This window comes from Erpetoichthys calabaricus, chromosome 2 (genome assembly GCF_900747795.2).
Source record: "Erpetoichthys calabaricus chromosome 2, fErpCal1.3, whole genome shotgun sequence".
Lineage (NCBI taxonomy): Eukaryota > Metazoa > Chordata > Cladistia > Polypteriformes > Polypteridae > Erpetoichthys > Erpetoichthys calabaricus.
The window spans coordinates 153,776,103-153,799,468 of record NC_041395.2 but is presented as its reverse complement, the minus strand read 5'-3'; the positions used below and the strand labels follow the sequence as shown (position 1 = coordinate 153,799,468).

Genomic DNA, 23,366 nt, shown 5'->3' with positions numbered 1-23,366 from the left:
GGTTGCGACTGACAAAGCTACTCATTTCTGCGTCACATACCAACTGTAGCATAAACATTACCGCATTTGAACAATTCTGATGACAACAAGCCAGGCCCACCATTGCTCGTCTCTCCACCTCACCGAGGTGAGTTTTGCAGGTCCCCAAACTCTACCACACTATGTGATAATCTATGGCCGTCTGTGTGAATAATAAAACGTCTGCAGCATAACCGTCTGTATTCTGTGTTTGAGCCACTTTGGCCGCTATCTACAGCACTTCAGTGCTTCTTTATGTTTGACGCCTGACCTCTCATGTCAGGTCCCCATATCTTGATTTTCAAAAAAAGTTCTGATAAATACTATTTTATATGCATCCCAAAGGTCCAATTTGTTTTTGTTTTTTTACTGCTTCATAGAATTGAGCTTAAAACACGATCTTCCCCATGTCAGCAACTTTTCTTGGCATTTGTTGTTCATTTGCTTCTACTGATTTACCCATCATGCTGGCCTATAGTTACTGGCCCAATGCTGGCCCAGTCATTCCTTTAATAAAATTAGATAACATTTGTTAGCTTCCAATCCAATCTTCAGGAAATTCCTCAGTATGCAGCAACTTCTGAAAAATAGACATTAAGAGTTTATAGACAGTATTTATAATCACATTAAACACTGCAGGATGAATGTTATCCAGTCCTGGTGATTTACTTTTTTTCAGCCGTTTTAAAACAGCATTTCTGTCCATGTTATCCAAAAGCACTAAGCACTTTCTTAACTGTCCCTGTAGCCAATGGGAGGTTGTCAACTTCTTCAACACTTGAAAACTTAGGAAAGGAACACGTTTACAGCCGTTAAGATTTCAGTTTCTGTATATTTAATTTCAGCCTTAGTGTTCCTGATACACTTTTCTTAATCTTAAAATACTCAAAAGAATTTCTTTGTGTCAAATTTTACTTTATCTGCAGTTTTTTTTTTTTTACTCTTTCGTATACTAAGTATAGTGAAAGTATTGTAATCCTCCAAAAATTCAATTTCGAGATTTTGATGAATCTCGACATTTTAGACCTCCCCGAGTCCGAAAATACAATTTTTGGAATTATGTCTGTGTGTGTGTGTGTGTGTGTGTGTAAACATAATAACCTGAGTACGCTTTCACTTAGGTCAACCAAATTTTGCATACAAGTAATTAGGTACAAAACAGATTTCTATCAACGTTTTGGCTATTTTCGTTAATCGGAAGTGGTACTTTACCTTTTATTCATGCAGCTGCAGAGTCCGATTTATTCAACTTTACTTTTATAATAATTGTTCAATATATTATTGATTTGTTGTTGATGATGCTTTAATGCACATAATATAAAAATATAATTATATAAATATAAAATATAATCATTGTCTTGCAGTTTACTTCTCAAATATCTATCCCCGTATCTGAGTATACGAGAATGTCTTGGGGAGACCTCTCCCAATTTTTCTTTACAGGCCCTGTAACACGGCACAATTTTTACGGTGATTTTCAGATCCAGATGTGGTACGCGGTCGTGACCGCCATTTGTGTGGTTTCACAGTTCAGTCAGACCGATCCATGATTCACTCCGATTAAATCAAGCAGGATTAAATTTTGCCGTCAGCTATGGAGGCTTACTTGTGTGTGTTTGTGAGACGTGACAACCAAAGAACGACTAACTGGAAGTCAAATGCAAACTCGTCTGGGGGGAAAAAAGCTGTGTGACACATCCTCTTAGAGGTAAAGAAATAGAGGTTTTAAGAGCAAAAGTTATAAACGCATTTAAACTTGCAAACAGAGAAAAACTAGCTCCATTAGCAGGAAACCATTCACTGTTGGGGTCTGCAAAAGGTTTTATTTTCTTTATGATAAAAATGAAACACAGAAGCTGTATGTCTTTTGTTGTAGTTACACTGGAAAATGCTGGACTAAATCAGTAAAAGGTCAGCCAGTTGTTCAGCTGAAACTTTTATGTTTTTGTTCATTTTTTTAATATTAAAAGTTATATTTCTGCCACATTTTTGATCAGATGATTTTGGTTGGCCTCCATCTTGCAAAAAATAAAGAAAATACAGATAAATGTTAAAAAATTGATATTCACGTATAATGTACATGCAGAAGCCACTGTTATTATATTGACACCATCACAAAGTTTTTGCCTTGAGACGAAATATGGAACATTTTGACCAGTTGAGTTTTCATCCTGAAAGCAAGTTCAAGGAAAATAATTAAATGCCGATTTATGGAAAATGAAAGCAGTAAGGCAGAGGGAGATTTGTATTGGTAGAAAGACTTGTAATTGGGGGGAAAAGGGTTAAATTTACTCCTAGCAAAGAAAAGTTGACAATTTGACTCGGCAAAAAGCTATGAAGGAAACAGGCCTTAAGTTCAGCATTGGATACCAGTGGCCAAACCTGTGGTCAATCAGCTAACAGCATTTTTGTTGTACGTTAGTAGAATGAAGCTGCTAATATTGTTAATCTTGTAAACCTTTTTGTAAATGTAAATTATGAATGAAAAGGAGCAATATAGGAAGATACGTCTTTCCTGAGTGTCTGCCTACTAGCGACTGCAGAAGGTGCTTTTATAAATACCTGTATTTCATAAGTGACACCGAGGCTGACTTGTCAGAACAGGCAGACATTCATACATGCAAAGCAGTGCATCGTCAGTCAAAATAATGGAGTTGTCGCTGATGTTGCTCAGTAGCTAAATACATTCAACCCTGCATCTAAAAAATGTTGGCAGGCCATAAACTAGTTCTGGACAAGCCTGTTAACAAGTTTATGTTTTATTAAGTCAGGTCCTTTCAATTACTTTTAGCTTTATGTGACTAGGAGGGCAGGCGGTCAACACAGGCCAGTACTTTTACACACCAAAATCCACTACACACTGCATATGTTTGCATATGGTTGTGGCGAGTGCCCTCTTCTACGCAGTGGTGTGCTGGGGAGGCAGCATTAAGAAGAAAGACGCCTCACGCCTGGACAAACTGGTGAGGAAGGCAGGCTCTATTGTTGGCATGGAGCTGGACAGTTTGACGTCTGAGGCAGAGCGACGGGCGCTCAGCAGGCTCCTATCAATTATGGAAAATCCACTGCATCCACTGAACAGTGTCATCTCCAGACAGAGGAGCAGCTTCAGTGACAGACTGCTGTCACTGTCCTGCTCCACTGACAGACTGAGGAGATCGTTCTTCCCCCACACTATGCGACTCTTCAATTCCACCTGGGGGGGTAAACGTTAACATTATACAAAGTTATTGTCTGTTTTTACCTGCATTATTATCAATCTTTAATTTAATATTGTTTTTTGTATCAGTATGCTGCTGCTGGAGAATGTGAATTTCCCCTTGGGATTAATAAAGTATCTATCTATCTATCTAGATGGACCCGTGTTTGCACAGCTTTAAAGGTTATGTGAAGTAGCAACAATCTTTTCTGTAACGTTAAGTAGCTTGCTAAACCAGCACACAGTACATCGAAGGTATTTTTAATAGCCAAATTCACTCATCTGGAGCTTTCAGAGAAAGTTAATGACAGTTCTTCTGTAGCATCATGAAAGCTGAGGAAATGGCCAGGTGACTAAGAAATCAAATTCTGACTCACTGATGCATCTGTCAGACGTCAAAACAAATTAAAAGGGTAAAAAGCAAAGCTTTCTCTAATCGTGACATAACACTCACCCAAATGATCACATCCTTGTAAACGCTTTTGGTCAGGCAGCATGAACAACTGTCCTGTAACGATGATTTTTAAATATTAATCTTTTCTTTCTCTGATTCCCCTGTCAGCCTTTTGAATTCTAAAAGATGATGCAACGAGGCCTTTAATTTCCATATGTGCTTTCTTTCCCACTGTGCACCTCTCTGACCATGGCTTTGTATCACCTATTATAGCAAACATGAATGACTGAAATAAACAAAATGCTTAACAGCCACTATAGGAACTTGTCATCCACATGCTCAAGTCTAGAGGATCTTTTTAGGTTGCTGCTAAGCTTAATTATTAAGGTAAATATACCGTAAATGGTCCTACAGTCCACCAGACATGTGTCTAACTATTAAAACTGAGGTGCAAGAGAATGACACATACAAGACCGCAATGCTTGGTTTTTGTTTTTTATTGTTGTCGCTTTCTGACATTTATGACTGCAGTACCTTTTACTCATCCTACTTGGTCTGTTTACTCAGTTTATATTTGGAACTACATACTTGCTTTATTATTATTTTTTAACTCTTTGCTATGTTTTCTTTTTTATATAAACCATAAACAAAAAATCACATTAGTGGAACATGGAGTTAATAAACAAAAACATTTTGAACCATTAATTAAACAGATTACTAACTGTTGTGTTATTTCTGCCCCACATGCATCTTCAAAAATGTGTAGGCAAATGTGTACCAAGATATACATGAGACTGTTAAAATAATTAAGGAAATTTCATTTTGAAAACCGCCATGTGCACAACACATACTGTATATATAATACATATCTATTGTTCAACAATTCTGAATTGTCAGGGCGGGAAATGTGTTCTTCATTCATATACATAGTTAAAAACAATCACACACTCCAAACTGGGGCAGCACAAGTTTAGTGACAATGCATCACATTTCCGGGGTCCTGGGTTCAGATCTCAGCCTCTTCACTTTCTGTACGTTCTCTACAGGTCTCCCTCAGTTTTCTCCCAAAATTTGAAAGATGTAGGGATGGGATTAGATTAACTGTGGAGACTAACAGGCTTGCCCTGTATAAGGATGAGTGGTCCCTACAATGCCATGGCCCTCTATCCCAGACTGCTTTCTTTCTAATTCTGCTGGTTTTGGCAACGTGCTATGTACTGCAATAAGAGGGTCATCAAAATGAACAACGAAAACATGAAATCGTATTTAAAAATGCAATTAATGTAGTGCAGTATTTTTATTTTAAAAAAAAAGATACAGTTATTAATGCGTTTGATTACAAATAAATCAGAATTATAGCAACTAGCAAGGAAAGGATTTTGCAAGGATTATATTTACATTTTCTTTCAAATTCCAAATCCAAATAGGAATCTTTTCAACATAGCATGAATGAGAAATGCTTTAATTCCTACAGTGCTTTCAGAAAATGGTCACAAGTTATTGTGTAATATAAATCATGTTCACAGGTATTCTTAAAACGGAATGGCTAAACATAAATAGCATTCTTAACGCATCAAAATATATATCTTATTCTGTGAATTGTTAAAAAAGTGGCTGGAAGCTCATTTGTTTATTGACTGCAATTTTCCAGGAGCTATAAATATAGACAATCATAATATACAGAATTACATACGGATTATCTTGTGACAATGGCACCTGTCAAAGGTGGAGGATATTTTAGGCAGCAAGTGAACAGTCAGCTCTGGAAGGTGATGTGCTGAAAACAGTAAAAATGGGCAAGCGTAAGGATGTGAGCGACTTTGACAAGGGCCAAATTGTGGTGGCTAGATGACTGGATCAGTGCATCTCCAGATCAGCAGGTCTTGTGGGGTGTTTTCAGCATGCAGTGGTTGGTACCTACCAAAAGTGGTCCAAGGAAGGACAACCAGTGACAGGGTCATGGGTGCTCAAGGCTAATTGATGAGGTTTGGGAGCAAAGCCCATCAGAAGAGTGGGAGGACTTTCCACAGAAAAGCTACTCTAGCACAAATTGCTAAAAAACCTGATACTGGCCATGACAGAAAGTATCAGAACACAGTGATCACAGTTTACTGAACAGCCAAAGACTGGTCAGAGTGGCCATGCTGACCCCTATCTACCTCTAAAAGCGCCTACAATGGGCACATGAGCTTCAGAACTTAATCATGGAGCAATGGAATAAGGTGGCCTGGTCTGATGAATCCTGTAATCATGTGGATAGCCAGGGTAAAGTAATGGCAGCAGGATGCACTCTGGGAAGAAGGCAAGCCAGCATGCTCTGGGCAGTGTTTCGCTGGGAAGCCTTGGGTCTTGGCATTCATGTGGATGTTAGTTTGACACATAGCACCTACCTAAACAATGTTGCAGACCACGTACACCCCTTTATGGCAACAGTATTCCCTGATGGCAGTAATGCACCCTGCCATACTGCAGAATATGTTCAGGAATGTTTGAGGAACATGACAGAGAGTTCAAGGGTTTGACTTGGCTGCCAGATTCCCCAGATCTCAATCCACATTTCCGATCCATGGAGGCCCCACCTCACAGGACTTAAAGAATCTGCTGCGAATGTCTTGGTGCCTCAGTGGGTCAGAGCTGTTTTGGCAGCATTAGGGGGACCTACGTAGTATTACGCAGGAGGTGTTAAAGTTGTGGCTGATTGATGTATATAGCACAGTGATTGTGGCCATTTATCTCAGGCCTTGCAGTAAAATGGTTACGTTTCTCATCTAGTGTTACCCAATTTTGAATTTCACTGCATCAAGCAATTACCCTCAACTCATTTAGGTTACCAAGATGTAAAGATATAAAAGCTTGTGAAGGCCAAGTTATTCATTCTATTTATAGCAAGAAGACTCAAGTAGTGAGAATTCTCATTAACAAAGCAATTTGTAACTACAGAGATAATATCAGACCCTGAAGGTTGCTGTTTTATGGTGGTGGAGAAGCTATTTGAAAGCATATCATGCCCTTTTAGATCACTTTTATTGATTGCTTTAGAACAATTCAGACATCTAGGGGTTACCAGTCACAAACAACCTTAAAAATTATTCTAAATGTAGGATGTTAATAAGTTGTCATGTGTGCAGCTTTCTTTTGTTGAATTAAAGTCAGTAAAATGCATATTGTTGTAGAGCATGCCCATATAATTAACAAAAATTGCTTCAGCCATATGATTTCACTTCTGTAAACCAAAAGGACTGTATATATATATATATATATATAAACAATTCTACAAAGATCTAAAGTAGATGACCTAACGTCAAGTGTACTGTTTGGTTTATAATAAACTTACTTTGAGACTGTGAAAGGAATTAGAAGGCAACAAAAATATACTGGCCTGGTTAGACTTGGAGAAGACATCTTGCATAACCTGTCTACCTGTTCTGCTTTGTACTACATCGGTCAGTAACAATTAGCAAACTTTACTAGCTATCCAGATGTGCATTACTTGATTAAAATATGGAACCACTGTAGAAAACACTGAAATGTTGTTCCCTGCTGCACAAATACAAGACAATTGTATATTTCAGACTATTTTAACTTACAGAGTGTTTAATTTAAGGAAGCCATTAGGCAGGTTAACTTTACCAACGTCTAAGCCGACAGTGAAAATGCTTCATTACTAAGACATTGGAAACTTTATCAAAAAGGAAATCTGACCGACTTTTCCACCTTCCTTCATTTCCTAGACTTGAAACAATTTTAACAAAGATACTGGTAGAATTTCCAGACTCAGTCTCACGGTATGCAACATGACCTTAGGCAGCAATAAGAAAAAGATCTCACATCATACATACAAAAAAAAAAGTCTAAAATCCATCGGGGCCAGGATAAGGATGTCAACAACAACTGGCCTGGCTAGAACATATATTTTGAGACTGTCACACACACACAGACATTTTGAGAAATATGTGTTTCTTTTAAAGACACTTTTAAATGTACGATCCTTTCTAATCCCCTAATGGCATTATTTGGAATATACCAGATGGAATAAAATTATGTCATAATAAATCTATCGAGATCTTCAATAGCATATTGCTCGTGTGTCAACTTATCTGGCTCAACTTGAAGAATCCTAATCCATCATCTATAATTGAGGTTAGGAGCACGCACTGATACAGTGCATTGGCACATCCACCACACGACAAACCAACTCAGGATCCCAGATTAGGACCCGAGTGCAGCCCTGCAGCGGGTGACACCTCAGCACCACACTAGTTCAGATGGAGTGGAGCAGTGTGAGGTTTGTTTATGGTGGCTGGAGTGCCAATTCTGCCACCAACCCCCAGGTTGGAGGTCCCACATGCAGGGATGGATGCAGATTAATGTCATACCCAGGACGCTCTATAACTGAATCTGAAAATATTGTCTTATATTAGCTAAAAAAAAAAAAAAAGTTTTTTTTTTTTTTTTACACAAGAAATGCTGCAAGGCTTTTTCCAGCAATTGGCAAGTATTCATTAATCTTCTTGATTATTAAAGGGTCTCTTTTTCATAAGTCTCTTTGGCTTATTGAGGTTTGGGGTGCTGATTATGTTTGAATTTTTATAATTCCTATTAGTATTTACGTTGTCTGGTGATGAACTTGACAAGAATAATAACCCTCCAGGTAGGTAAGGGCTGCAACATTATCCCACTGTAATAGTTAAGGCTCCTGCAGAGGATCTTTGGAAGTGTAGTCTCTGTCCCAAAAGTTAACCCTGGGACTAACCTTATAAAGACCTCCATCTGCTCAGTAAGATAAGCCGGGAGTCAGAAGAGAAGCCGCAGCAAGGGCTCACCCAGCCGGGAGGAAGAGAAGGCCAACCAGTGAAGAAAGAGGAGTCCAGGAGGTAGGAAGGAACATACTTGGGTAGTTAGCTTAAGACTGTATAGAAAGGCTCAGAGGTTTATTGTTAATTGTTTTTTTATTTTGTAATGTTCGTTATTTTGGGCGGCACGGTGGCTCTGTGGGTAGCGCTGCTGCCTCGCAGTTGGGAGACCTGGGGACCTGGGTTCGCTTCCCGGGTCCTCCCTGCGTGGAGTTTGCATGTTCTCCCCGTGTCTGCGTGTGTTTCCTCCGGGCGCTCCGGTTTCCTCCCACAGTCCAAAGACATGCAGGTTAATAATAATAATAATAATAATTCATTAGGTGGATTGGCGATTCTAAATTGGCCCTAGTGTGTGCTTGGTGTGTGGGTGTGTTTGTGTGTGTCCTGCGGTGGGTTGGCACCCTGCCCGGGATTGGTTCCTGCCTTGTGCCCTGTGTTGGCTGGGATTGGCTCCAGCAGACCCCCATGACCCTGTGTTCGGATTCAGCGGGTTGGTAAATGGATGGATGGATGGATGGATGTTCATTATTTTGTTTACACTTTTTGTTGTATGTTGATGCCTTCACTTTGGTCCCCCTTGTTTATCTGATTTTTGTATAGTAAGCAACCATTTTTTAGGTCCACTTTTTCTCACAATAAATAAATATTTATATTTAGGAATTGGGTATTATACTGAGAATAATTAATTTTACAAGACCCTTATACTGTATGTGAATTTGTGAGTTATATTACCCATCTGCTATAAAATGCTAATATAAAAAAAAAAAACAAGAAAAAAAGACACTAGACTGATTATACTTAAATATTGAGAGTCACTCTGCTGGACTGATTTTTAAACTAAGTAACTATAGTGTCCCACAATATATGTATGTTTAATTAATGTGTTTTTATGAAAGATTCAAAGAATAAGAAAAAGGCATTTTATAGAAGACTGTTCTGAAAGCCTCAGTGGACATGGGAAATACAAAAATAGAAAATACACCACCATAAATTAGCCAAAGTCAAAAACTGGTTTATCTTCTGGAGGGACTATAATTTTTGCCAAAAAAAAATCACGAAAGCAGCCACACTACAAGTGAGGTCAACAAACAAGTGCAAATGAGCTACTATTACATAAAAATGCAGCATCTGCGAATAGAGGACATTTAGTCAGTTCTTACTTTAAACACTGCATGTCAAAGTGCTTCGTGTGTATGATAGACACAGTGCTTGGCAGGCAAACACACTTCTCCTTTGGGGCAGAAGCCGTCAGGCCACACATCCTTGGGCTTTGTTCATGTTCATCAAGTCATTTAGGTTATAGCATACTTGTTGGTATGGTGAGAGGGAAAACACAAGAAATAAGGCGGTGGGAGGAATCAAAAAGTGTATCAAATAAAAAAAGGACACAAAAGAAAGACAGATAGATACCAATTTTACCTACTGGAAGACTAAAGAATGTCAGAGTATTAAAAATGTTCTAAATTACAAAATGTCTATAAAGCATTTAGTAGAGTGAAACAATGCACTGCAGATTCATTATAAACTTACATGCATCAAGCAGTCTCAAGCCAAAATTTAGTAAGCCTGTGTTTGCAAAAGCATACCCTAATCTACCGAGGAATGAACCCAAAAAGGCATACTCAATGCAACAAAATTAAATGCAGAAAGACTCCTCTCAGATTTTGATCACACGTGTCTTCAATGTTAAACACTGTGTGTTTATTAGAACTGGTAAAATATTAGTGGCACTGTGGATTACAAATTGAATCTTAAAATTTATTTCCATTTCCTACCACTGAATTTAAAAACATAAATTAAATGGGAGGAAAGGAATGACTAAATGGAGGTATTGTATACCTTCATAAGATAAAAAGGCACTCTCGGCAAAATTTCTATTAATAGCATTTCTGTATACAACAAACATGTAACTCCAATTAAAAAGACATTTTGGATTCTAAAGGCAAGGATGGCAATGAAACATCCCAGCTTTAGAAAACCTCCCAACTACTACACAGACAAAAGGAAGTAAAGGGTTACAATGGAACAAATGCAAACTTCCCATAAGGTAAACTTGGAGAAAAGAGTGAACGTTGTAACTGTTGTTACAAATGCACTGTTAATTTTTCCTTTACATTAGAAGGTATACAATATCAAGTTTAAAGCAGTATACAAAATGCACGCCACATGAAAAAAAATCTACTGCAAGAGAACACATCTAGAACAGCAAAGCTGGTGGACAATCATTAAGGGAAAATGTTAGAGAAATTAAAAGCTGGAAACTCCTAGAAGATGCTTAGATCTTACCCATCAGCTTTTAAAGAGGCTAAGGCTCTATGTGCAGCATGGAATAAAATAAAAATAAAAATATACACACACAAGTGAAAACAGACATAAAAATAAAGCACAAAATGGAAAACACTTTATCTATAAGAGACAAACAGAGAAGAATATAAAAAAGATGAAAATATTCATATGTAATATGCTTTAGGTATTTAAGAATATGAAATTCAATTTACAAAAATATTTAACAACATAGAATGAAATTTTACAGAACATTTAATTGGCTGAAATGATGATTGATAAAAAGGCAAACACAAACACTATACATGCTTTCAACAAACAGGATGTTGTCAGTGCATAGTAAGGTGTCACAATGTCAGGTACCCCTGAATCTCAATCTGATTACTGTCGCAAAGCAAAGAAAGTTCAAGCATTGGGATAAACATACCAACAGGAGGAACAGAAGGAGGACAGGGAAGCATGGCAATGCACGTCATTAGCACATCAACCTCACAGCTCTGGGAACCTGAACTTGAATTCTATCCTAGTCAATGGCTATGTGGAAACTACATGGTTTTGCCTGGTTTTCTCCTACATCTAAAAAAAGAAGTTATTCACTCTCAGTGGGCCCCAAAAAAAGAGTGTGTGTGTGCCCCTTAATGGAGCAGTGTCCTCTCCAGGCCAGTACACCAAGACTGGCCCTGGCTCATGGTAAACCTGTCGCGTGCACATCCATTAGCTCAGAAAACAAACAGATGGTCACATGATCAAAAATGACTGAATGATGAGTGCATCACAGAAGACAGAAGGTCAAATACTTTCCAGCAGTTATCAAGTTGCCTGTTAGTGAAAAATAACACATCACTGTGGATAAATTCGTGAAAGTTACTTATAAATTACGTACAAAATGGCGGACAGTTTTGGATACCTGTTGCCCAGTTGGAAGAGATTATTTATTAAAATGGAACAAATTAACTAAATAATAATAGAAAAAAAAACAGAGTTTTAGTGATAAGCATTATTTCTCTTTTCTAAAGAATAACCTGTGCAAACTCATTTTTTGTTAACTAGTGACAAGGCCGGATAATAAAACAGAAATATTAGTAAAGCTTTTGCACACTGATCGATTCTATTTTCATCTTTTATGCAGATCATCCATAATGCATTTTCTCTTGTGTTTCAAAATGTACAAAAAAAAAAACTATTTCAAAATAATTGCTGTTTTATATATAAATGCATTGTCATTTTATTTAGTCAGTATGAATATATGATTTAGGAATAATTCTATACATATACTGTGACAACTAGGGCTAATCTGAATCTTCTTCACATCTCCATGTTCTTGTTGAGCTGCATCTGAAAGGTCTGGAATCCAAACTTAGGGAGCATCAGCAATTTCTACAACTTCTCACATCAGGAAATGTGCACAGGACATGCAAATGGAAGTCCACTGACACTGGTATGACTTCTCTTTTCTGTTATATCTTATGTTTTTGAGCAGAGTCCTATCAGACTATATTGACATTAATTAGCATGAGAATTTCACTTACTGAAAAAAAACAAAAGTCTCACTGACATATCTAGTATTATAGCTGTCTTGGTAAATGTGATCTGTATTTGACGTTGTATTTTTGAACCTGTAGAAGTAAAGCCTTCAATCTGCTGTCATAAAATGTCACATAAACTCCATGACAACAGGACAGCACCGTGGCTAAGCTAGCTGTGCATGGCTCAGACCGCTGCTTTGAATACTGGTGGGAAAAGCTCTTGAAAGATTCTCTTCAAACAGGTACGTTATAACCTTGAAGTATAACATTCTGAGGCTATTTTTAATATGACCATTCTGTCTTAATGTGCAAACTAACAAGCCTGATCCAAAATACAGGTTCTTTTGCTCTGTCATTCTGTCTGTCAATATAAAAACAGAATATATTTAGATAATGTTTTTGTCCCAGTCATTTTCATGATTTATATAAACTACAGTTTACTGTTGAAAAAACCTCACCTTTGCAGTGCAGTTGATGAAAGGAGTAGGTTTTGGCTTAAGTCCAATAATCTATGGAAAAAGAAAACAATTGAATAATCACATTATTTTTAAAAGTAAGAAAAACTGTCATAAATAAATGTTCATTAAGATCTGTGCTAGTTTATCATGCTGCTTAGCTCTAAAGGGAACTGCACAAAGGTGTTTCGGAAGCAAATTCAGGCCTTGGCCTAAAAAGTGAAATACACTGTACCCAAAATCCAATTAAATAACATTATTAATGTCTTCCAAAATGTTCTAACACGGCATGATCTCAAGTTGTATGTCACTGAGGAAACAAATTTTCATGTTATGAAATGACAACTGGTAATCTTTCTCCAAATTCCCTTAACACACCTAATTGTCCATTCCAATTCAGAGTCCACCAGTTTGCACTCCTTCACTTCAACAGCAGGCACTGGTAACAGTTTAATACTGCATTGCATTTAATAAAAAAACTTGAAATTCCACATTCAAGTTTATTCCTTAATACATTACATACTGGATATTCTGCAATTTAAATGCTTTATTTGCTTTAAATATTTGAATGAAATATTGTTTTGTGAGAGTCAGAGTAGAATACGAGTCTGCGTATACATCAGGCTTCCTTGGGTTATGCATTTTTGTATTATTCCCAATATGTCCAGCACTATAATGTTTCATTAAAAATTTTAACAATTATTTTCTAAACAGTATTTACACAACCCTGCTATCCATGTTAAGAGCATCTACTTCTGCTTGACTAATTATGAAATAATTTGCGTAATCAAGATTAAATCAGTGTGGCATGAACTCAACATCTTTGATTCACATTCTGCTCCTAGTCACTATCTGTCTGGATTTTCCTAGTTCAAAACCCCCCCATCAAAAATGTCTGCCTGGCTTCTTCTTTGGGTAATCTGGCTTTATTCAGTCATCCCAAACAAGTCCTATATCTACTGAATTAAACGTCAGTTGTAATTTAGTCCTGCCGAGTGACAGTGTGGCTGTGAACATGACAAGGCTCTGTGATGGACTGGTTCCCCATTCAGGTTTGGGTCCTGCCTTACATTTTTATATGCAAATTATGATTAACCCTTATTGTAGTTCTATATTTGGCAACTGTTTTTTAATCGTATCAAAAGGCCTTTTATAAGATTTTTTTTTAATTATAGCTTTAAACAAAACAGAGGACTGCAACCTGATTGCCTGATTGCATAAGTCCAAACTCAGAAGCCAGAGCAGCCTTATCACGGAGCAGAACAGTGACAAATACAGAAATGTGGTGGAATTAAAAGGAGCACTGCTAACTAAATAAGGAGGCACAATTAAGTGTTTGACTGGCAAATGGAAGGTTTGGTGGACGTATAACAAAAGGCAGTGAAAGCTTTATAGCATACCAGCTTTAGGCAGCACCCTGCTAATATGAAAGTGCGGCAACAAACTGTTGTACAAGGAAACAGTGGTGTGTGTGTGTGTGTATAAACAAACAATATTTGTCTGACGAAATGTTTGTCAATAACTTCATTATCATTAAATGTTCAAGTGATGACTGTGTGAAGAGATCTGAAGTGTGTTCAATTTCATTTTATACTTTTTCTTCTTTACCAGCAGTCAGATTTTTACATTTTTAAAGGACACGTTATTTGCACAATATCTCATAGAATTTCCAGTTACAGAAACACCTTTCTATAGTTAAATGTCTCTTTACTGGAAAAGCCTTTATTCCTAAGAATATACATAGCACACTGTTTTTATTGAGAGCTACAACAATTAATGCAAAGTTTTCACTGTATTCCAACATACAGAAGTAATATCCTGACTGCAGGAACCGGTTTCTAGTTACAGTAAATCCCCAGAGATTCTGCACAAATAGTCTAGCCTTTATAAACTGAAAACTAAAGAATTCCACTAAGCATACATTAGGATATGTCTGTGTCTTGCCAGCACTTTGTGATAAAAATTCCATGAACTGCATTTAGATTCATATGGCCTTTGCCTTAGAAAAGGCTGGACATGCACTACACACTGACACTAAAATTCCAACCCTCTGTTTTCTTAAAAGGGCTATTGTGATACACCCAATAAGAAATGTGGAAGTTCACAGGGAGCCAAGTTATCCTAGAAACATTAGGTGCATGGCAGCTGCCAGCCACGAATGGAATGCCAGTCCAACAGTGCAATTTTACTTAATATTAATATCTTGGGGATATTAGAGAGACCTAGTTTACCTAAAGAAATCACACATATCCACAAGTGACCAAGGACAGGAACTGAACCCAGCTCCACTGCGATAGCTAATATGACATCCAATCAGCAAGCAGAAAACACAATGTTCACTTTCCTAATCTTTTCATGCTCCATTCACTAGTACAAATATGCACCTTAGGAACTGACAAATCCATGACTTGGCATTTTTCTTTAATTTTACATAGAGTTGCACTGTTCAAATTGCCCTGCTGTCTAGTCTAGAGGACAATTATAACAATCACCGTTACAAACTGTTACTAAGCTTTTCCAGTCTCTTCTTCATCTCTCTAACGTATGGTTCAGCCTCCTTTAAAGTTACTTTGATCCTGTTACTCCTGTTGGCATTAATGGTGACATATTCAGCATCTGACCACCATATCATTCCACCAAAATCATTGACATTAAACTACACTGTGCCATCCTGTAGAATGTGAAGTGCTGGAACAGTTAACACAAAGGTCAACTTGACTTTCATTGTGACATTTCCAACAAGCATGGGATCACAGGTGTGGATTAACCAAAAATGTGTTTTCCTACTCCTTTTTGGACACTGGCTCTAGTCTTAGCTTAAGTTTCTCATACTTAATTTTACCATTTTAAACAGGTTTCCCAGTAGATGAACCAGAAGTTGGTACAGGGAATCTCTAAACCCCATAGAAAGCCTCTGACTGGCAGCTGTTGGTAAGCAGGAGATGTGTCCCCTGAGCAGAAAGAGAAACCCCAGGATACTAAAGGGCAGGTGACTTGATTCAGTAGCTGTAAATGTAATCCCTGTGTGGCAGTATAATATGATATTAGAATATGAACGATTACTTGCACAAATTAATTAAAAACATATTTTAAAAGACCCAAAATGGAAGCCCAGCAAGTGTTGGCAGCAATACTTACTCTGTTCATTTTGACAATTATACAAGGTCTTCCTTCAGAATAGCCAAAGGTCTGATCGGTAATCCCAGAACACTGGCCCAGCAAACTACGTTCAAATTTGCAGACTTGTTTGGGGAGTGGCTGATTATCTTGAATAAAGTAGGCTCCAGGAGTGCAGTCAATATTATTCTGTTGATGTTCACCATTGTATTCTGAAATAAAAATACATAGTTTCTCTGTTTTTACAATAGGAAGAAAAAAAGATGGTAAAAAAAACAATGGCTACAGTTTTAAATTTACCAAATATTAATACTTGTCAATAACATAATATGGAGAAAAAGTACAAACATCAGCAGCAGGTTATTCATGATCTCACAGTGCAAAAAAAGCTAAGGTGGTGGCGAGAGTTTGTGACATAAAGCAATAGCAATAGCTACAACACCACTTTCTTACACAGACAGTTGCATGTCTCTAGCATTTTGGCAGAAAATTCCAATACTGAAATATGATCCAGTATCACAAAAATTCCATTAGTCTCGCGTTTTCCATTCCTTCTGTCTAGCTTGTCAATTTCTCTCTGTCCCTCCAAGTGCCATCTCTCATTTTTACTCATCTTCAATCTGTTGCAGCTCCTTATTGATGAATTCTGGCTCAGGTAAGGAAAGTTTAGCAACTCCAGTGAAATTTTCTTCACATATTGATGCTATAAAATGAGAGCTTCTTCGTCTGAATTCTTACAAAAATTCAAATTTCACTTGTAATAAAGTATAGCCTCAGTTTTCAAATGGCAAGCAAAGTACAACTGCAACAATCATTCAGCTCCACTATAGTATACGGCCAAAGGTACGAGGACACCCCTCCAAATTATTGAGTTCAGATGTTTCAGGTGTATAAAATCGAGCAAGTAGCCATTCAATCTTTATTGACAAACACTGGCAGAAGAACGGCTCGTGACTTTAAGAGCTCTGTCACTGAAGGCCAATTTGTCACAAATTGTCAGTACATGAAAATTCTGCTCTGATAGATTTGACTGTAAGTGCTACTAATGTGAAGGAGAAATGTTTAGGACCAACAACAGCTCAGCCAGACCTGAAGCACACAGCCCATAATAATCACCTACCCTCTATTGAGTCACGTACAACACAGTTCCAAACTACCTCTGTATGCAACATTAGCACAAGAACTTCAGGAAGTGAGTTTCCATGGCTAAGCAGCTGCACACAAACCCAAGATTACCATGCGCAACGCCAAGCATCGGCTCAGCTGATGTAAGGCAAGCTGCCAGTGGAAATGTGCTCTCTGGAGTGACGAATCACAACTTCACAATCTGCCAGTCTGATGGATGAAGCCATTCAACCTTCTGGACTGCATAGTGTCTACTGTAAAGTTTGGTGGTGGCAGGATAATGGCCTGGGGCTGTTTTTCATGTTTAGGCTAGGCCTCTTGCACATTTTTTAATATTATAGATACAGTTTCACTTAAAAATGCACGTTGTTAGGACCAAAAGTTAATAGCTTCAACGTCAAAAAGATGAAACAGCTGCAGAGCAGAAATGTACAATTTACTGGTACAATCTTGTAAAAAAAATGTATACGCTCACACTGCTTCATTTTTGGTTTTAGGCAACACAAGCATCAAACATATACTATTTTTTAATCTTGGTTAAAAATTCATGTTAAGGACTTGACTACATGAAAAGGTATAAACTATATATACACAAGTCAAGATTTTATTCTGCAGCTAGTCAATGTGGGGAAACGTGAAATTTGCAACCAAAAAAACAAACACAACATGACCCCATTTTATATTTGAAGCAAATTCAGAAACAAAACAAGATCAATGGAACAATGATAGCAGGAAAACATTTTAAATATTATAAAGATGCCAGTGTGGCACATTTGAGTCAGTGTTTAGTGGAAAAGTACCCAGAGATGCACTGAAAATTTAAGTTACCAGTTAGATTAGTGTCTTTCATTGCTTGTTATCAGGTACAAATGCACTATTACACCAATTACATGTTCTCCATAAGACAGGTGATGAGATGGTGGCATGATTTTAAAATATTTACTAGCTTTTTCTAAACTCCAGCATTTGACTTAATAGTCAGCATAAATGTTTAATTAGCTTTAATAAATGGAGACTCGATTTGCATTCTACACACCTAACATTCACACAGTAATCTGTAAGTAGCCATACTACATCAGCATACAAATCTTGTTTCGGTTCTAACAGAAGAAATATCCCTGGCACTTTTCCACTCCAAAATGATGACAACAGAGACCATATATAACTCAAAAAGGTTGTGTTTTATTATTTCATGGCCCCCCTCCTTGGTATCTTTCCAGTCCTCCAGCGAGCCTTTCATTTTCTTGCCCTTGAAGTATTTACTTACCTGTACTTGACACCACTCATAATGACAAGTCATCCTAACACCTGTCTACCCATGCTGCAGTGCGAAAATTCACCTGAGTGTGGTTCTGTCACTTACAGAAGAACAAGATGAACCTTACAACAGTCCTGTGCCACTCAGGTGTCATCTGGGCCCCTTATCAGTTGGGCAACAATAGACAGCTTGCATGTATCAGATCAGCTTGGTTGTATGGTTTATGATGTCAGGGAAAACACAAAAGTAGAGAATTTTACATCAATCCTTACAACACCACTGAAAAAAAAGATGTAGGTAAAGCACAGCTAGTGGGAGTAGACACTTCATCCCTGTCACTTTGAAAACATAACAGAACCACGGACATAGGTATGCAGTGAACTCTGACCTTACTGCTGCAAGCTTGAGAAAGCTCAAGATGAGCACATCCAACATAAATGTGGTTTGGACATTTTCTAAAGATCTGGCATTGCAATGGATAATCCACAAGTAACTGTAGTGCATTTGTAGACCCCTTCTTTTGGTCATAATTAGGGAATCCATTCCCGGATGGGTTTATCCATTCCCGGGAATTCAGGAATCCTGCATTTCATTCCCGGGAATCCCGGGCATCTCACATGTAAACGATTTTAGAATGACCGACACTTATTTTTAATAAAACTACTGCAATATGTTGACACAAATAAAAGACTAACCTTACTTACAAGCAGTTCATGCTGTCATAGAAGTACATGTATCTTTAGTTGTGGTAATAAGAGCATAGAAAGCACAATGTCCTCACAGGCGGCGCAGTGATAGTGCTGCTGCTTTGCAGTAAGGAGACTGTGGAAGATTGTGGGTTCGCTTCCCGGTTCTTCCCTGTGTGGATAGCGCTTTGAGTACTGAGAAAAGCGCTATATCAATGTTATGAATTATTATTATTATTAACGTGTCCAGCATGCGGTCGTCCATGCGAGAGCGTACCTTCATGCAGAAGTACGCCAGCCACTGAGAAAGCACGCTCTGCCTCCACTGAAGTAGACGGTACAATCATCAGATACTGATACACTTGTTCTAAACAACGCCCGTGCTTGCTGTTGCGATGAAACACCGCCATTTCAGCTTTTACTGATGCATCCAGTTTCTTGTCATCATTCTGTGATGGCAAGTTTCTTGGCACAGATAATGCGGATGCAACAGACTGACGCATTGCAATTTCAAGTTTCTGTTCAAAGCTGTTGTCTGATGAAGTGCAAGCTGCAGCAATGGCGTCACCTTAATTACTTTCAACTATAACTGTTATTTCTTGATCAATTTTTACACGCTATATATGCGAGTTTGGCCATTCCCGTTTTCCCGGGAATTACAGCAGTTTCATTCCTGGGAATGCGGGAATGAAAAATGTCCGGGAGCCTAGGAATGGATTCCCTAGTCATAATTTAATTTTGACAATGAATAAGGTACTGACACAGCATCATCAAATGTATCAAAGTTTTGCAAATACTATTAGCATTCATTGCATCAACTAAGTTAGCAAATCTAAAGCCAAGATTTCAACACTTTACTGTCTACCTGATCTACTTACATAATGGAATTGTAATGATATACTGTAGAACCCAAAAAAACATTTGTGCTGTACTGGACTGTGCTGTGCTTACATAGAAGACATAAAGAAATTTGAACAAAGGCTCATGAAGAGGTACCTTAACGTATCCTGGAAGATATTTTTAATAGCTAATAGTTACTTGAAATTATAACTTCCTTGCTCATAAAAAAATAAAAATATAGAAAAGGTCCAAAAGTAACAGTGTGAGGTCAGACACATGCAGACAAACTGTTATGCCCTATTGTGTTCACCCTAATTTTAAGGATAGTGCTGTTTGAAATTTAAGAGAGCTGAGGTGCAGATTTATGTCAGGGAATGACTTTTTTTAAAAACAGAACCCTATTCTTTAAAAAGTTTGCTCTTATCCATTGTACAGTCTTTTAAAATGGAGAACATATATAGATATAACTAGAAGACTAGCAAAAACAGCAACATGCATGTATTTCTTCTTAAAAAGAAATTGCTGAGTATCCCATTTATAAGAAATTTCTTTTAAAACGATATTTAACAGCTATCATACTGAATAGTGAGACATGAACAGCATACCATTCTGTTATATGACAAATGTCTGGTTTACAAATTAATTTTTTTTATTTTATTTTAAGTAGAAATGTTTTACTCCAGTGGTCCCCAACCTTTTTGACAGCAAGGACCACTTTATTAGATGCAAATTTTTCCACGGACCGGTCAGGGGGGGAGTGGGGGCAGTTTTATACACAATTTACATAACATTTCTATTATTATTAAGTTATTAAGCAGTTCGCATACGTTTGCAACCTGAGATTTTTCTTCTTTTTTTGCATATAACAAAGACATATGCTTTGCATTTGCCATTCCAACAGATTGCACATCACAAACATTAACACTGTTATCGTTTTTTTTCGTGTCTGCCATTTCTATAGGAGGGTGACAATGAGTTAAATTCCAATGGATGTTTTTCAAATGTTGACAAGCAATAAGCAAAAGGAATCAATGAAAACCACAGAAAACAAAAACAGCAAAAAAAAAAAAAACAGTACGAGGAAAGTTCGAAGAAAGAATTTTTTTTTACAATGTTTCTGTTTGGGGATCGTTGTGCAAATGTGTACATCTGAGCTGCGACCACAGATCTAACTGCTCTGTGGATGATTCATTCAGGCATTTCAAGGTCACTTCGTTGTAATGAAAGTATCTGCTGAATGTACTTCGTAGTAACGCGATTTCTATAGACTCGTGTCATATGGGGAAACTGTCGGGACCGTAACAATACTTTGTTGTAATAGTCTCTCACCTCGGTGTCTCTCCTCTCTCTGTGCTGCTGCAAAGCCCCGCCCGCCAAGCGTTCTGAAAAGTCTGAGTGAGTCTCCGTTGCCGGCAGTTCTCTCGCGGCCCGGCTGTCAGACGGCTGCGGCCCGGTAGTGGGTCGCGGACCGGTGGTTGGGGACCTCTGTTTTACGTGACTTAGGCAATTAAGAGGAACAATGCACAAGTCTGATTCTACATAGTGTATAAAATGTGTCAATTGCAGACAGACTCTATGAAACTGCTAAAATAACTCACTATATAAAATGTAATTTACATATTTCTAAAATTTAAATATAATAAAAGCAACATTAGTATTTAAGAAGACTACAAAAAGGGTGACAAAGTCTCTCTATTAAAGCAGATCTGTATGCACTATTTATAGTTAATATCCCCAGCCTATAAATGGCCATCTGCTATACTTTAGACAGACACCTCATCTCTAATTTCTACGTGCATCAATCTTCAACCATGAGGATCCAAGTCTGCTTCCAGTGCTAGATTACCCAAGGTCTCATTTTAATGCCATGTCACATTAATCCTTTAGGCAGTACCCTATATTCATGATTAAATGTATTACTACATGAAACTGTCGCTGACTCCCCTCCACCCCAAAAGCTTACCAAGAAAGTTTCATACATGAAACACCTTGCGAGAGAGGGAGAGGTGTAGATATTTTGTATCAAGGCACAAAATTAAATAAAAACAACATTCTGTTCATGCCCTTATAAATAACTGAGAATCCATCACATTACTTGTCTGTCTGCAAAGTCTTTCACCAAGGTGATTTAAAAGATCAGGATATACTGTACAGTAGAAGTTTATCTTAGGCTGGGGCTTTAAGCATTATTTATAATGGAAACTTGAATACAGTGAAATGTCCTTAGATAGCCTCTTACGTTGCAAATAAAATTACCACAAACATGGCTTAACCTGTACTACCTAATCCAAAGGCCTCATTTACACTCCTGGAGTGCCAAAGTGGCTGCAGGTTTTCTCTCCAACCAGTTTTGTAATTTGATACCAAGCCTCATAGATCATGAAATGTGTTATTTAATTATGTGGTTTATTAGTGTTTTCATCCTTCCAAGACAACTCTTTATCACATTGTAGACTTTTCTGTTTTCATTATCCATATGTTATATGGCCTGGAACATTTTTTTACTTCTTGGCCCTTCTCATCTCTTTGCATTAACACAGATATTTCAGGATGCACATACACGGGTTAAAATGGAAGCACATTAGCTGGAGGGCTAGTGGTTCCTTTGTCATTTGCACCTCATTATTAACTGATGTCTGGTTAAGTAAAGTGGTACCAAATAAAACCTAAATGCAGCTTTTTAAAACTAAAATACACAGTTAAGGCTGCTGAAAAGTAACAAGCAAGATAACTAAACCCAAGTCCAAAAAACATTGCTTTAGTACTAAATAAACGGATTCTAATTAGGAAAATGGTTAAAGCAAAAATCTGTAGCCACTGTGGTTCTCTAGGACTGTAATTGAGTATCCCTGTCTAATAGTTACGGTATTTATATATACATCAATCACTTGACATATAAATTTGGGTCAGTAGCTTTGAATACAACAAACTCGTGCACAATAATGGTATTTTTCAAGCAACACTGGTTCCCTGAAGAGTTAGAAGACAGCAGTGTTATACAAAAATGACAGCCAGCTTATATCTACAAATGAGATTTAAACAGCAATTATACGTGCCACACAGGGCGAGACAGCCGAGAACACAAGAAGGCTGCTTCTCATTCTCATTCTGCTCTGGATGAGACTGAGTAAGCATGCAGAAGAGCACATCTTATTGTTTCTTGCAAGCCCCCCACTGTGTGTGAGAGAATGAGAGCATAGCTGATGTTACATCACACAACTTCTAGTCAGAGTATGATGTCAAATTTAACGACTGAGGTTGCTATTTTTGTGGATGTCAGATTACATGACTAGGAAAATGACATGACTCCCTGGGGGATGACTTGCCAGCACAGTTTCATATTTTCACAGTATTACAAGCTCGCCCCTTTTTCTGACGGCCGGTAAACTACTACCTGACTACGCCGGTGTTATGTGAATGCTTTCCATTTACAGCAAGTTCAGATGCAGTCGTAATACTTTTTTTTTTCATTCCATTGTGGTATGTTAAACACAAAATTTCTAACAGACAAGTCTCCAAACATGCACATCCCCTATTTACTTGTGGCTGAATTGTATGCATTGTACTTCAGGGTGAGCCTGCTCCTATGACTTAAGACAAAATCAGGGCGAG

At 37.7% G+C, this 23,366-nt stretch overlaps 1 protein-coding gene across 1 annotated transcript in view; it reads right to left on the bottom strand.

Moving 5' to 3' along the window:
- atp1b3a (ATPase Na+/K+ transporting subunit beta 3a) overlaps window positions 1–23,366 on the bottom strand; it is a 78,609-nt gene that overhangs the window by 5,396 nt on the left and 49,847 nt on the right. Inside the window, 2 exon segments of the mRNA XM_028794671.2 lie at window positions 12,732–12,782; window positions 15,867–16,057. Of these exon segments, the coding sequence (XP_028650504.2) occupies window positions 12,732–12,782; window positions 15,867–16,057 (242 nt within the window).